The 16,034-nt window shown below is 40.5% G+C and overlaps 1 protein-coding gene and 1 non-coding gene across 4 annotated transcripts in view; one reads left to right on the plus strand and one right to left on the minus strand.

The window, feature by feature from the left end:
• Positions 1 to 144: 144 nt before the first annotated feature.
• Positions 145 to 226, minus strand: trnal-uag (transfer RNA leucine (anticodon UAG)). The gene has a single exon. It is a non-coding gene; the product is annotated as a tRNA-Leu (tRNA).
• A 744-nt stretch (positions 227 to 970) lies between these two features.
• tacc1 (transforming, acidic coiled-coil containing protein 1) overlaps positions 971 to 16,034 on the plus strand; it is a 50,021-nt gene continuing 34,957 nt past the window's right edge. The window contains exon 1 of one of the 3 annotated variants that reach the window (XM_058411524.1): positions 971 to 1,129. In XM_058411524.1, the coding sequence (XP_058267507.1) occupies positions 1,116 to 1,129 (14 nt within the window). In that variant the 5' untranslated portion in view covers positions 971 to 1,115. Of the gene's footprint in view, positions 1,130 to 12,655; positions 12,751 to 13,605; positions 13,795 to 16,034 lie in introns of those variants that run through there. The other 2 variants (XM_058411525.1, XM_058411523.1) reach the window with 2 other exon arrangements.

Raw genomic sequence — 16,034 nt, forward strand, 5'->3', positions numbered from 1 at the left:
CCAAACAGCATGCTTCCCTGACCAGGAATCAAACCCAGGCAGTGGCAGTGAGAGCGCTGAATCCTAGCCACTAGACCAGCAGGGACCCACGAAATAAATGGCTTTTGTGGTGCCAAGACCCCTTAAGCCTTGAAAAGGCTCGACTGGCAGGAGTGGGATTTGAACCCACGTCTCCAAAGAGACTGGAGCCTAAATCCAGCACCTTAGACCACTCAGCCACGCTACCCTCTTGAGTCTGTCTGGACTCTGACATGATCTTGACTCAGTTGGCTATGGTCTTGGTCTTGACTCTGTCTTGACTCAGATGGCAATGGTCTTGATGTTGACTCTGTCTTGACTCTGTTGGCTGTGGTCTTTAGTCTTGACTCAATTGGCTATGGTCTTGGTCTTGACTAAGATGGTCTTAAACCCAACACTATATTACATATACACATACAGCGTATATATAATAAGTGTATATATAAGTTTATACACAGCTAGTTAGCTTTTAATGCACGTTCAAAGATGCTTTCTTTGCCATTGACGTCACATTTGTTCTGTAAAATGGAATACGTTTATTACAACATTAATTTCTGCAGAGTAGTTCATTCAATGAAAATAAACCACGTTTCCCATAAACCCTTGCTGGCAGTATCATGAGGCTTAACTAGCAGGATGGCTCGCGATGATAGAGTTGGGGTTGAATCATGCATTTCGTTCGACTTCTTATTGTCTAGACAGAAAAAAAAACTTAAAATGTTTTTCATGCGTTTTTAAACAAGTTTATTTTTATTTAGCTAGAAACCTAGCGAGCATGCGATATATGCGATATACGGCTAAAATGCCCGGGTGAAGCGGAGAGCTCTGATTGGTTGAAACAGATCCGTAGCCTCTTCATTCATAAATTCCGTTCAAAAATGTTACTCATCTAAACACACCAGGGATGGCGCTACACTGAGTGGACTTTAAAACCCTCCTTTTCCTTTTCCACATCTGCCCTCCCACTGAACTCACTGAAAGTTTCTCACTCACTCAGTCTGAAGCCGGACATTCAAGACATTTAACAGCGGGGAATAAAGACGCTTATTTAACTTTTGGACTATTCCACAAACTCGGTATCTTGGGTCCAAACACCGATGCGCAATCACAGGTAAGTAAACAAAACTCTCACAAATATTCACAGTGTACCTTTAATGGACATTTCCCCCTCATCTATCAGACTTTTATAGCTTTAGCTATTTAAATAGTCTTAAGCTTTATGTTCTATGATTTATGATATATTGTCTGAAACAGCTGAAACGATACTCGAACAGGAAGTTTGGACCGCGATACCGATACCAAATGTATCACAGTGTTCGATATCATAAAAACACGAACCCGACTTATCATCTATTCAGCTCAGTTTATATTTACATATTTTATGTGCATGATTCTTTTAAGGACCTCAGGCTCACGTGCATCACTGAATAAAACCTCTTAACGTAGGTGTTTTAGATTTGTCAATGGTGTTACTTTAAATTGTGTCATTTTAGGGGTCCTGTAAGTTTAGAACTTGTCATATGTACATAACTTGTACAAAAGAGAAAATAAGTGAGATGTAAAGATGAACCTGCAAATGAAAATGGGATTACATGAATTTTTCAAAGTGAGCCATCCTTGAGAATTTCTTTCTGGATACAATATATAGGATTTCGTTTATGACTCTATCTTGACTCAGTTGGCTACTGTCTTGGTGTTGACTCTGTCTTTACTCTGTCTTGACTCAGTTGGCTATGGTCTTGGACTTGTCTCGGTCTTGACTCAGTTGGCTATGGCCTTGGACTTGACTCTGTCTTGACTCAGTTGGCTATGGCCTTGGACTTGGCTCTGTCTTGACTCAGTTGGCTATGGTCTTGGTCTTGGCTCTGTCTTGACTCAGTTGGCTATGGTCTTGGTCTTGACTCAGTGTTGTCTGTCTTGACTTGGTCTCTACTCAGTTGGCTATGGTCTTGGTCTTGACTCAGTTGGCTATGGTCTTGGTCTTGACTCCGTCTTGACTCAGTTGGCTATGGTCTTGGTCTTGACTCCGTCTTGACTCAGTTGGCTATGGTCTTGGTCTTGACTCTGTCTTGTCTCTGTCTTGACTCAGTCTCTACTCAGTTGGCTATGGTCTTGGTCTTGACTTTGTCTTGACTCAGATGGCTATGGTCATGGTCCTGACTCTGTCTTGACTCAGTTGGCTATGGTCTTAGTCTTATCTCGGTCTTGACTAAGATGGTCTTAAATCCAACACTAGATTATATATACATCATGTTGTATATACACTTATGTCAATGATATAACTATCTTTTAATGTATTTTCAAACGTTTTCTTGCCATTGACGTCACATTTATGCTGTAAAAGGAACATTTTTCAAAGTGAGCCATCCTTGAGAATTTCTTTCTGAATACAATATATAGGATTTCATTTGTTTAGCTATTTCCACTACTGTATTTGTAACTGCTGTTATGCCATATTCTCATTGGTGGCTTTTAGCTTATTTTCGTAGCATCGTTAACACAAAGACTATAATTTAGAAATTTGGTATGGTCACGAGTAAGGATAAAGCACCAGTATAAATCCAAACACAACCAGTTCATATTGTCTTATTTATAACTGTAACCGAATCATGATAGGTAGCTACTTTGCACCTTTGTGCCTTGTACATTTTATGAACCTGTAATAATGAATCTGAGTTAAATACCCCTCAATTCAGTTTCTATAAGCATGTGCTTCTGACCTAATTTCAGTTTTGAACACCAAATGGATAATCCATCTTATTCAAAAGTAGGCTACATGAATACATAATCCATGAGCATTTTGCAGCAGGGTTGCCAGGTATGCGGTATTTCTGTGCATTTGGGGTTTTTATTGGGTCAAACTTTGAGGTGGTTGAACTACAACAGGAGAAAACCACATCAGGTTCCACGCCTGTCAGCCAAAAACAGGAATTTTAAACCAACAATCATTGGCACAGGCACTAAAACTGGACATTAATAAACTGGAAAAAGACCTGCTGACTGTCCAGTTTGGGTGAGCCTGTTCCCATGAGCAGTGTTGCCAGATTAGGGTGGGAACATGCCCAATTGGGCTCCTTTTGTTCCTGTTTAACCGGGAAAAAAAATGCATTGTACAGGTTGATAACATTTGGGCTGGTTTTTGATGCAACTGGTGGGTTTTTATTTAAACGTGATATTATATTAAATTTAATAATATAGTTCAGCTTAGCCAATAAGGTTCAGGGGAGTCCTGTTCAATCACGTTTCAGTCTTGATGGGCGGGTTGTTCTTCGGTCCAATCTGGCAGCACTGCCCATGATACGCTCAGATACTTGTTCTTGGCTGACGGGAGTGGAACCTGATGTACTCTTCCACTGTTGTAGCTCATCCACTTTAAGGTTCGATGTCTTGTGCATGCCGAGATGCTTTATAAAGAGTGATGATTTCTCTTTCCTGGCAGCTCTATCCATTCTGGACATTTTCTACTGACCTTATTTATCGACAAGGTGTTTCCACCTATTCTGTATTGCATAATTCTAAATAAGAGACTGTTATGTGTTACAGTTATAGAAATACTAAATCAACCAACCATCATTTTCATTGAAATCACTGAGCTCACACTTTTTTCTCCAATGGATTTTTCTCCAATGATGTGAACTCTTGACCTGTATCTGCATGATTTAATGCTTTGCACTGCTGCCACATGATTGGCTGATTAGATAACTGCATGAACTAATGTACAAGGTGTTCCTAATAAAGTGCTCGCTGAATGTAAACGAAAACGTGTATACATATAGTCGCATAGTTCCCCTCCTCTGCTGTATCTGACATGGCTTCTGTTCTTCATGTCTGAAAGCTCCAACACCACCTCTCTAATGTATCCTAGACTCCATAAATGCTTTTACCTTTTGAGGAAAAACGAGCCTGAGACAGATCCACGTGGGAACGGTTCAGTTTGTATAAACTTACAGCAACCCAGACATACAGTTTACATCATGTTCTTTTTTAGTACAGAGGAAATTCCCAGTACAGAGCACGTGTGCCAACGTACACCGATATTCAACACGGAATATTGTTATAAATGGGAAGAGTGACGACAAGATGCTGTATTTTGGGCAGATGTGTAGGAGGATTCTTCTTGCAGAGTTAAGTCGAAGGGAGGTTTCATTTCTGCCGACTGGCAAGAGTTCAGTGAATGCGAATGTAAAGGAAAACAAAGAAAGAAAGAAGAATACTGTGGACGGAAGTGTAGCGAATAAATTAAGAATAAATAAAAAAATAAAATGAAAAAAATAAAATAAATTATTATTATTATTATTATTATTCACACCAATAATAATAATAATAATAATAATAATATTTTTAAACAAAAGAGATGAGGTATTTGTCATGTTATATATTCTACTCCTACTCTTCTATTTTGTGAGTGTAGTAACATTGAGTGAACAAACAGGATGGATTTAGGCCTTTTTATTTTTATTATTTTTCTTTTTTAGTTTTTTTAAAAAGTGTGCTTTATGTGAGAAAGACATCACAAGAAAGACGTGGCTCTTTATAGTCTATAGTACAGTTGAGTAAGGCATAGAGTTAATAAGTGCACCCTAAAATGAGTGGGGGAAAAAAGAAATAGAATTTCCACCTGCTTAGGAACAGCACATTAATTTAGACATAGTAGATATCAAACCCTCAGGCCTGGTGCATTTTGGGATTTTTTTGTTGGTTAGTAATAAGAACCTGATGCTCATTTTCACAGCCTTTTCAACGTAGTAAGGTGGAATGGGTGGAGAAAGGTGTTGGGAGTTCTGTGTGATAGAAAATATCAGCGAGAATCAAAGGGGAAGATGTACAAGACAGTGGTGAGACCGGCCATGCTGTATGGTTTAGAGACAGTGTCGCTGAGGAAGAGACAGGAGTCAGAGCTGGAGGTAGCAGAGCTGAAGATGTTGAGGTTCTCTTTGGGAGTGACACGGTTGGACAGAATTAGGAACAAGTACATCAGAGGGACAGCTCATGTTGGACGAAGTTAGGGAGGCCAGATTAAGATGGTTTGGACATGTTCAGAGGAGGGAGAGTGAGGAGAATGTTGGACATGGAGCTGCCAGGCAGGAGGCAAAGAGGAAGGCCAAAGAGGAGGTTTATGGATGTAATAAATGAGGATATGAAGCTAGTGGGTGTAAGTGTTGAGGATGGAGAAGATAGGGATAGGTGGAGAGAGATGAGTTGCTGTGGCCACCCCTGAAGGGAAAAGCCGAAAGAAGAAGAAGAATATGAAACTACATTTGTGCAGATCTTCCCCCTTTTAATGGAGAGTCAGTGTCCTCACATTTGTGCTGAGGTAAATATAAATCACGCTTAATCTCCTAAATCCTCGGCAGAGGAAGCGAGGAAACATTCCTGTGATAATTATCCCACATGCTGATCAGGATTAGAGCGAGTCTGAGAGGTAAACACTACCACGAGTCTCCTCTTTAATGCTCAGAGCCGGAAACATGCTGCTGAGAAGATTTCACCTCAGCGGCTCACTCTCGCGCTGTTTGTGTAGTGTGATTTTTCACATCGTGTAGAGTCTTTTCTGAGCGGTTTATCAACACATCTGAGGGAAATGTCCATATTTCTGACCATTCTGGGTTATTTTCACTGTTACTCTACCTTTCCATTGTGAGAATATAAGACTGAATAGCTCTGTTAGCTAGCTTATTCAAATAAGCATAACTGCTGGATGTTTCTTAACACACACACACACACACACACACACTTTCATTCAGGTTTTCTTGTGTGTATGTATGTATATATATTCAAAATTCCCATGAGCCATTTTCTGACCTTTGAGAACTCGCTCAAAGGCCCTCGCTGTGCACCCACTTCTTGAAACGCTCTCCTTTACATAGTTCCCTCCATAAAAAACAGGGCCTCAAACACAGAAGCTATTGAGAGCTCCTTACTGAATTCTTCTGAGATCTGAGAGTGTACAGTCTTGCATGACCATTGCATCACTTTATTTTGTTTCGGTTGCTTGGAACTAGTAGAACATTGTGTTCAGCACGTTCGAACCGGCCCCCTGCTCCCTACTTCAGTGTCCTTGTACTATCTAGTGCACTAGAAGGAACAGAGAGCATGAGGGATTTGGCTGGTCTTTATTCAGTCAGTGGGCGTGGCTAAACCACACACCATAGTGAGAGAGAGAGAGAGAGAGTTCATTCTTTCTCACTCCTCTCTCTCTCTCTCTCTCTCTCTCTTTCTCTCTCTCTCTATCTCTCTCTCTCCTTCTTGCTTTCTCTGTCTTCCGCTCTCTCTTGTACTGTCTGTCTTTCGCTTCCTCTCTTTTGCTCACCCTTACTCTCTTGCTTTCTCTCTCTCTCTCTCTCTCTCTTGTTCATTCTCACTCGTCTTTCTCTCTCTTGTGCTCTCTTTGTCTTTTGCTCACTCTTACTCTCTTGCTTTCTCATCAGTCTTTCACTTGTTCATTCTCTCTCACTCCTCTCTCTCTCTCTCTAGCTCTTGCATTCTCTGTCTCTCTCTCTCTCTCTCTCTCTCTCTCTGTCTCTCTCTCTCTCTCTCTCTCTCTCAGAGTGCATGAGGGATTTGGTTGTTTGTTCTTCAGCCTCACCATCAGTGGGAGTGTCCTAAACCACACACTATAGTTACTGTGGGTCATCGCCAAATGCTACAGTACACTGAATATGAAACACTATGTTCTTACGGTTGTGCACTATACACACACACACTGACCACTTTAATAGGAACACTGTTGATTCATTCAGTCATACAGTCAGCCAATCAGATCGCAGCAGATTCCCGTTCTTAGTCGATGTGGTCTTCCGTTCCTATTCACTTCTATCCTCTTGTATCGTATCCACCTCAAGCTTTGACGTCCTGAGATGCTTTTTTACTTACTGTAGTTGTAAAGAGTGCTTGTTTGAGTTTCCTTAGCCTTTGAAAAGTGTGCATGAAAACCCGAGTCAGGGACTGACCACCAAGCCGCGGTCAAAACCAATGAGATCTGATTTATCCCTATTCTGCCTTGACCGCCAAGTTTTTTTTTGTTTTTTTTTTATCTTTAGCAATAAGAGCTTTTATGCTTATTGTGAACCCCAGAGGCGTGCTTTAAGACAAGCCAGTTAGCACTAGCCCGCATTTCCCTCATCATCCGGACCACATACCGGCCCAGAATAACGGCGGTGATCTCATCCGTATCCCTCTGCCTGAACACAGCTGTGTGACTCCACCCTGATGATGACCAGAACTTACAGTCAGTCCACTTTCAGTCCAAAAAAACGCTGCAAATTTATTTGCTTATTTTCCAACACTATGACAACCTTAAATGTGAGTCACTCTGAACCACCAGCTGGACCGATGATGTTTGTGTGTCTTGGGTTTTATTAAAACCCAAATCTATTTATACCACGTGGGAGAGCCGCTGAGCCGCTCGGACTCCTACACCAAGACTTCCTGTTATGTAAAAAATACTATAAAGGTGGCCTGTGGCTTCACTGTGGAGGTTGCTATATATATCTTCAGTATGAGGCTAATTTAGGGCACGCATTTCCTTTTACACAACTTTTTAAAAATTTTTCTGTAGAAGTCACACTATATATACACATAAACATATATATGTTTCTTTGCAGCCCGGTACCAAATGATCCACGGCCCGGTACCAGTCCATGGCCCAGCGGTCAGGGGCCCCGGCTCTAGATTTCACCACTTTCTCTATTTGACTAATTCTCTTTTTCTTTCTTCCTTTTTTCCCCCCTTTTTTCTTGAAATAGTGACAGACTCAGCACTTTGGGTCCCTCACTGTGGTTTCTGCTGAAAAAAAAAACGGAAGACAAAAGAAGTTTATACATTTCAGAGGCTACACCAAAGCTATAAATATGAAGCTATAATATTTTGTATTTCATTTAATAGAGCATGTTTCGTTGTGTCCTGATGTGTTGTTGCAAATACAGTATTTAAAGGACTAGGGAACATTTCTGAGATGTTCAACTAAATGACAAGTTACAGGAAAGTTCAGGAACAATAATGCGCAAAGAAATTGGACTGTTATGCTTCCATAAAGGAAACTTTGCTGAAAAAGCAAATGGGAGTCAAATTGTTGTCTACACACGGTCCACACACATGGTTGCACTCTAAAACTGGAGTTTTAGGACTCATTTCACTTTATTTCACTTTCACAGTTTCAGCACTAGAGGTCAGCCTACACACACACACACACACACAGTAATGTATATTAAAAGCCTGGCCACTAAAAGTCTCCCTGATTGTCATTTAATGACTAAATGACTAATGACTAAAACTGGTCAGAAACATCTCTACACTTATGCTCTCATTAAAAATGGCATTTTACAGCAATATATACACTTAATACTCTTAATACTCAAAATACTGCTATTTGTATTTATGCTACACTAATATTCTTGACTAGAGGCAGAAAAGTGGTGCAAGTGGGCTGTCAGTATTGGGCTCTTGATTTGCAGTGTTATATTCTCAGATATGAGAGAGAGAGAGAGAGAGAGAGCAAGAGTGTGCAAAAGAATGAAAGCGAAAGACAGAGAGAGAGGGAGAGAGAGCAAGAGTGTGCGAAAGACAGAGAGAGAGGGAGAGAGAGAGAGCAAGAGTGTGCAAAAGAAAGAAAGTGAAAGAGAGAGAGAGAGCAAAAGACAGAGAAAGCAAGCGAGCGAATGAGAGAGAGACAGAGAGAAAGAGAGTAAGCAAAAGAGAATAAGCGAAGGACAGAGAGAGCACATGAGTGAGAGAGAGAGAGAGAGCGAGAGAGAGAAAGACAGAGAAAGCAAGAAAGCAAGAGTGTGCAAAAGAAAGAAAGCGAAAGACAGAGAGAGAGAGAGAGAGAGCAAGAGTGTGCGAAAGAAAGAAAGAAAGCAAAAGACAGAGAGAGAGAGAAAGCAAGAGAGCAAGAGTGTGCAAAAGAAAGAAAGCGAAAGAGAGAGAGAGAGAGCAAAAGACAGAGAAAGCAAGAGAGCAAGTGAGAGCGAATGAGAGAGAGAGACAGAAAGAGAGTGAGCAAAAGAGAATAAGCGAAGGACAGAGAGAGCACATGAGTGAGAGAGAGCGAGAGAAAGAAAGATAGAGAGAAAGACAGAGAGTGAAAGACAGAGAAAGCAAAAAAGTAAGAGTAAGCAAAAGAAAGTTAAAAACAGTGAGAGAGAGTGAAAGAGAGAGAGAGCAAAATACAGAGAAAGAACGAGAGAGAGAGAGTGAAAGAGAGAGAGCAAAATACAGAGAAAGAATGAGCAAGAGAGAGAGAGAGAGAGAGAGAGAGAGAGAGAGAGAGAGAGAGAGATCCTCACATGGTTGTCACATTTTTTAACCTGCAGCACTTACACTCTCAGTGCACTGTCACTGTGTATTTCTGTATTTCTTCATTTACACTTTTACACTATTCAGAACTGATCTCTCTCTCTCTCTCCCTCCCCCCCTCTCTGATATTGATAGCTTGTATTCAGCAATCTTGTCTTTCCTGAAGTGCAGTATCACGTTGCTGAAGCTGTTCATTTAATTCAGTGGTGAAACCGGAGTGTCATCCGTTTTAAAATGAAGTGCAGGGTTTTTCTAACTTCCGTTCATCTCGCGCTCCTCGGCCAGCATGGCAGCAGAGAGAAGATTGTTTGTGTATTTAAATGATATACACATCACATTAAATTACATTTTTTTATTTTGATATTTACATTTATACAATGGGTATTTAATTAATAAATAATAAATAACTTAAAAATAATTAAAATGTAACCCTAAATTTTGAATTATATATTTTAACAAAATTTTTTAAACTTTTTTTAAATGTTTTTTTTATTGTTTATTTGATTAAATTGTATTTTATGTGAATTAAATTTAAATTCATATTTCATTTTTTTTTTATTTTAATTTTTAAATATCAGGTTCCAGATTCTATAGATATAATTCACTTTCCTTGCTGAAGTCACTGATCCAAACACGTTTATAAACCAGATAATTAAATTTAACGGAGTGATCACATGACCTAAGTCCAATTTCATTCCCTTTAAAAGTCAGTAGGATTCTCACTCGTGGAAAAGCTGTTCCCAGATTTCCTGCCATTCAGAACAATAGGTATCTGCAGGTTCTGGTCACTGGATTGTGGCATAGTTGCGCATTTCTAAGCAGTAAAGTTAAGGGTGTGTCTGTATTATAACTGAGAGAGAAGGGATGTAAAGACAAACAAGTCCACTGTTTATTCAGGTGCTTTTTCTTCTCGGCCGCTAAGGTACACTTGAAATAATGACCACAATATTTGTAGAAGTGTGGGAAGGAGAACTCAGGAGACAAGACCACTTTTGACAGAGCTTCATGGTTCTCTTATTATTTTTCCTTCCTCTATCTTTCACCCACAAACGCTTGTGCCGGTCACAGTAGTTAAGGTTGACCAGAAGATCGGGGGATCAACCTCCACCGCCAAGTTGCCATTGTTGGGCCCTTGAGCAAGGCCCTTAACCCTCTCTGCTCCAGGGGTGCTGTATCATGGCTGACCCTGCGCTCTGACCCCAACCTCCAAGGATGGGATATGCGAAGAAAGAATTTCACTGTGTTGTAATGTATATATGACAAATAAAGGCTCTTTTTCTTTAAAATAAAATAAAATAAAATAACGTGAAGCTGCTCACAGGCTGCTAGCTTCGGGATCAGGTCTGTTGTGTTTAGCGTCCCTCTTTGACACACAGCGTTCTTCTGAAAGGACAAACGAAACACTCCTGTGTAAACTCGCCGTGATCACACACGGGTCTCCATCCACAAGGCCGATGCTCGACCACACCCCTTCTGCCACGATGCTTGACGTCGGCTAATAAATCCTGAATAAATAGTGACCTAATCATCATCCTCTTCATGAGGATGCAGCATGTTAGGGATTTCAACCTCGTCTTGAGTTCTGTTCACTATTTATTGATGAATTCTTGTGTAAAAGTGCATGTGCATAAGTCAGCTTATCAGACAGTGCTCTTGGGATATTTATCCTGAGGGTGAGCCTTCTATCTAATCACCGCCTTGCCTTGACACACTCTTAATCTAAGCTTTCCTCAGCACTATCGGAGCATGCTCTCTGTTCACCAGGAAACACTAAGGATCCTCGACACGTACTGCATGCTTGGAAAGGTTCAGTGTTTTCACGTCACACTCTTTCTGAAGGAGTCCCTCAGGGATCAGTTCTCGGTCCACTCTTGTTTTATTTTTTATGTTAACTGACAAGGTTCGGCGAAGATACACGACTTTACTGACCTTATAGACATCCAGAAGATATCTTCCTGGATGAAGACTCGTCATATAAAACTCAGAGCTGGTTGGTTTATAAGTGAGAGGCAGTCTAGGGAAGTAGTCAAATTCTTCTTTAACAGGAACAGTAGGTGAATTAAATCAGAATTCAGTAGTGAGTAGATATATTATTTAGATTATGATTAAGTCTTATGGCAGTGTTAAAGCCTAGGCATGTCCTGTTATAGGAATCTATATGGTATCAGTACCAAAGCAGTGTTCTTAGTTCTCAGTGCATTAAAAGCGTCACTGCTTTTGGGTCAAGGCTTAAGGCCAAAAGCTAAAATTCGAGTCGTGAGGAAGGACCCATTAGGCTCTTTGACACACACTAACACTCTATGGTTCCTCAGATGACTGCTGCAGGATCGGAAAATCATTGTCGTGTTGATTTTATGATCCACGCCCTAGAAAGTCTGATCAAACAGGTCTGTCCAGAGAAGCCATGAAGTCATTGAGGCAACAAGACGTTACAAGAACCAGACGGCCGCTGATTATCTGTGCGCGTCTACGCGTTGAGCCGAGATCTCAGACGAAGATACACCGTCCAAATGATCCTTTTCACAACGTCGTGGTATTTGGAGCACAGTTGTCCAGTTTTATGGAGGATGACGTCGAATGCTTCCAGATGTGATGCAAGAAGATCCATGGACAGAATAGAACAGAACAGAATACGATATTAGTGCATAGCATAACAGAAAATAGCATAGTATAGTGTATGGTCATATATAGCAGTATAGGATGCCATGTTACATAGCATTGTATAGTCTTATATATTGTAGATCGGGAATGGAACTGTGTAGTGTACTGTATAAATAATAGTTGTAGCATAGCAAGGGTTGGAATTGTAAAGTGTATCATGTTTTAATATAACAAAGCATGATACAGCCATATATTATAATATAGCAATATATAGTATAGAATAGGATAGTGTAGTATATTGTAGCACAGTATAATGTTGTATAGAGCTTAGCGTAGCCTAATATTGCACTGTATTGCAGTATAGGATGGTAGGATATGGGAACAGATATAGTAATAGTAGTATAGAATAGTATGATGTAGTACAAAATGGTCAATAATGTAGTACATATAGTATTACATGGTATGATGTCATACAGGATGTATGTGTATAATGTAGTATAGAATAGTTTAGTATTGTAAGGGACAGAAATGTATAGAAGAAGCCTTTATAATCGCCACACATACATCTCTTGTGGGGTGTTTCCGGTCTGCAGTGGTCAGTATCTATCAAAAGTGGTCCAAGGAAGGAACAGTGGTGAACCGGCGACAGGGTCATGGGCGACCAAGGCTCATTGATGGACGTGGGATGAGAAGGCTGGCCTGTGTGATCTGATCCAACAGACGAGCTACTGTTGCTCAACTTGCTGAAGAAGTTAATGCTGGTTCTGATAGAAAGGTGTCAGAATACACAGTGCAGGACGGGTCAAGGCAGCAAAAGGGGGAGCAACACAATATTCGGCAAGTGGTCATTGTTCTTCCTGATCAGTATATATTTATCAAATGATCAGATAATATAGAACAGGATAGCACAGTATAGTTTTAGCATTAATCATAACCTCTTTCAGATGTCTCTTTCAGGATGTATCCTCCTTCTCAATTTGAGGAAACCTGAACAATTGTCATATTACGCTCCACTATAGACAGTGAAATATTCTCCTGAAGTGAGATTTTTAAATGCTGGTGTTAACATGGTGTTAGATGAGAGGAAGTGATGTGTCTCCATTGTTCTGAAGCTGAGAGGTACTGCTTTTTCTGAGCTTTTCATCTCCTCCAGACCCAAAAACAGTAACAACTAATGGGATCTGACCCAAATTAGACCACTCTCAGGAGAAATCAGCCTTTCTGCCGTTCATCATTGTTTCACCTCGGCCATGTGACTGTCAGGCGTGTGTGTGTGTGTGTGTGTGTGTGTTTGTGTTAAAACTAGTTTTAATGGCATTAGTTGAGCAGGAGCTGTGGTGGAAGTGTGCTAGAAAAAGACCCCTCACCCCCTTTCACTGTGGAACATTTCACAATGGACTGTGAAGGTGTGGGTGTGTGTGTGTGTGTGTGTGTGTGTGTGTGTGTGTAGGAGCTGTAAGGCTAATAAAGCTAATAATTAATGGAAATCTGTCTCATCCAAAATCTGTCTCTTATGTACACACTTAAGTGTGTGTATGTGTGTGTGTGTGTGTGTGTTTAGACAGGAGTGTACTGACTGCAGTGAGGCGTGTAGCAGTAGTACTAGGTGGTGGGTGGGGCTTCGTCAGAGGTGGGTGGGTTTTCAGTAGGTGTGTACAGAAGAGCTGAGTCTCAGCTGCTTGTCTTTCTGCTGCGTCACTTCAATCAGAGCTGAACATGAGCAAGCCGAGTTCAGCAAGTGCCCTACAGCAGTGTGCCTGATCCATACATTTTCACACACACACACACACACACACACACACGCACACGCTTCATCATGGGTGGGTCTTTATCCCAAAACAAGAAGAGCAGCGAGGTGACGGATCAGAAGAGTGTCAGTCCGTAAGTCTGCTTTCATAGCAATACTCTAATGGATATTAGTAATAACTAATCAATAACAATCCGTCTGCTTGTTATTAATCAGTTATTACTGCTCAGATGTGAGTTTTATGTTTTTTAAATGTATTATTTGACATTCTAATTTGGAGAATGGACAGACCTGTGTTCTGAGGAAGTCACATGCTGTGTGTGTGTGTAGGTGTATATATGTGTGTGTGTGTGTGTGTAGGTGTATATATGTGTGTGTGTGTGTGTGTGTGTGTGTGTAAGCTGACACTCCTATACAAACAGCTCCACCTATAAACAACAATATGGCAAGCTATAATGCTTCATTACACAGATGCAGCATGCTCAGCTCACTTCCTGCTCCATCATAATTGTTCTACTAAACATCTGTTTATTTGTATAGCAGCATTCATGCCATTCAGTTCTAATGGCTTTACATGGGGTTTAAAGAAGGCATTGTGCATCAGGTAGAAGTGTGTGTCTCACAATACACGTTGGGGTTTGAGCTTTAGTGTTGCTGCAAGTTTGTTGGTTTCAAAGCAAAACTGTGTGGAGATCTGAAACTGTCCTCTGAGCCTCGTATTGATCACACTGCCCTCTGCAGGCCAATTAAAGTAGTGCACCTGTAACACATGGTTGGTTAAAAATATAGATGATAGCAAAAAAAAAAATGTAAATAATTCATATAAAAATGAACTCAAGGAAGTTGCGGATAAAAAAAAAGTGTAGCAGCTGACTTAAAGTTGTTTATTTATTTATCACCGATTTTGATTATCATTTATTTATTTATTTATTTATTTATTTATTTATTTATTTATTTATTTATTTATTCATTTATTTATTCATTTATTTATTCATTTATTATTGTTATTATGATTATTATTTTATATCACAATAGCCAAGATACAGCCACTCTTATATCATAGTAGTCATAGTCAAGCTGTTGTTATATCATAATGACCATGATAAAACCATTGCTATGCCGTAGAAACCCAGATACAACCACAGTTATATCATAGTGACCATGCTATCCTAGATGTGAGTTCGAATCCCAGGTCCACCGAGCTGCCACTGCTTGCTGGGCCCCTGAGCAAGGCCCTTAACCCTCACCTGGTCAGTTGTATAAAATGAGATAACGTGTGAGATGAAGCTGATCTGGATAAGGGCGTCTGCCAAATGCCAGTAATGTAAATGTGACCATAATGAAACTGATGTTATATCATAACGGCTATGACAAAACCATCGTTATGCCATAGAACGGGATGGTGTTACCATGGTAACTATGATCTACTGTAGCATCCATCCGTAAAGCTATAATCTTATATTCGAGTAACCATGGTTAAAGATTCTTTTGTTGTTGTTTTTTTCTGGCATGAGTGTGACGGGTTTGACTTTTTTCGCCAAAGAGCGAATTCAAACAAGTAAACCTCAGACGCCAAACATGTTTGACCAGGCTGCATTTGAAAGTGTGGTCATTTGATATTTTTTTTTTGTCTGATTTAATCTGATCAGCTGATGGTTAAACAGTGCTGCTGTACGTACAGTTGATTTGCATATGCAAACCCAGGCACACACACTCTTTCCTCCTTGCTAATCTGTATGAATGTAAAAATGTGTGAGGAAACACGCAAATGCGGACAAAACTGAGCTTGCTTTCACTTTACGGAGGTGAGTAGTGGGAGTTTCAGTGAGTTTTCAGATTCTTCTTCTTCTTCTTCTTCTTCTTCTTATTATTATTATTATTTATAACTTCAGTAGCATTTCTCATTAAGATTACAGGGTGAAGAGGTGAAGAAGGTACAGGAGTTGAAGTACTTGGGGTCAACAGTCCAGAGTAATGGAGAGTGTGGGAAAGAGGTAAAGAAGCGAGTGCAGGCAGGTTGGAATGGGTGGAGAAAGGTGTCGGGAGTTCTGTGTGATAGAAAAATATCGGTGATAATCAAAGGGGAGGGTGTACAAGACAGTGGTGAGACCGGCCATGCTGTATGGTTTAGAGACAGTGTCACTGAGGAAGAGACAGGAGTCAGAGCTGGAGGTTGCAGAGCTGAAGATGTTAAGGTTCTCTTTGGGAGTGACACGGTTGGACAGGATTAGGAACGAGTACATCAGAGGGATGGCTCATGTTGGACGAAGTTAGGGAGGACAGATTAAGATGGTTTGGACATGTTCAGAGGAGGGAGAGTGAGTATATTGGTAGGAGAATGTTGGACATGGAGCTGCCAGGCAGGAGGCAAAGA

Source organism: Hemibagrus wyckioides, linkage group LG16 (genome assembly GCF_019097595.1).
Source record: "Hemibagrus wyckioides isolate EC202008001 linkage group LG16, SWU_Hwy_1.0, whole genome shotgun sequence".
NCBI classification, from domain to species: domain Eukaryota; kingdom Metazoa; phylum Chordata; class Actinopteri; order Siluriformes; family Bagridae; genus Hemibagrus; species Hemibagrus wyckioides.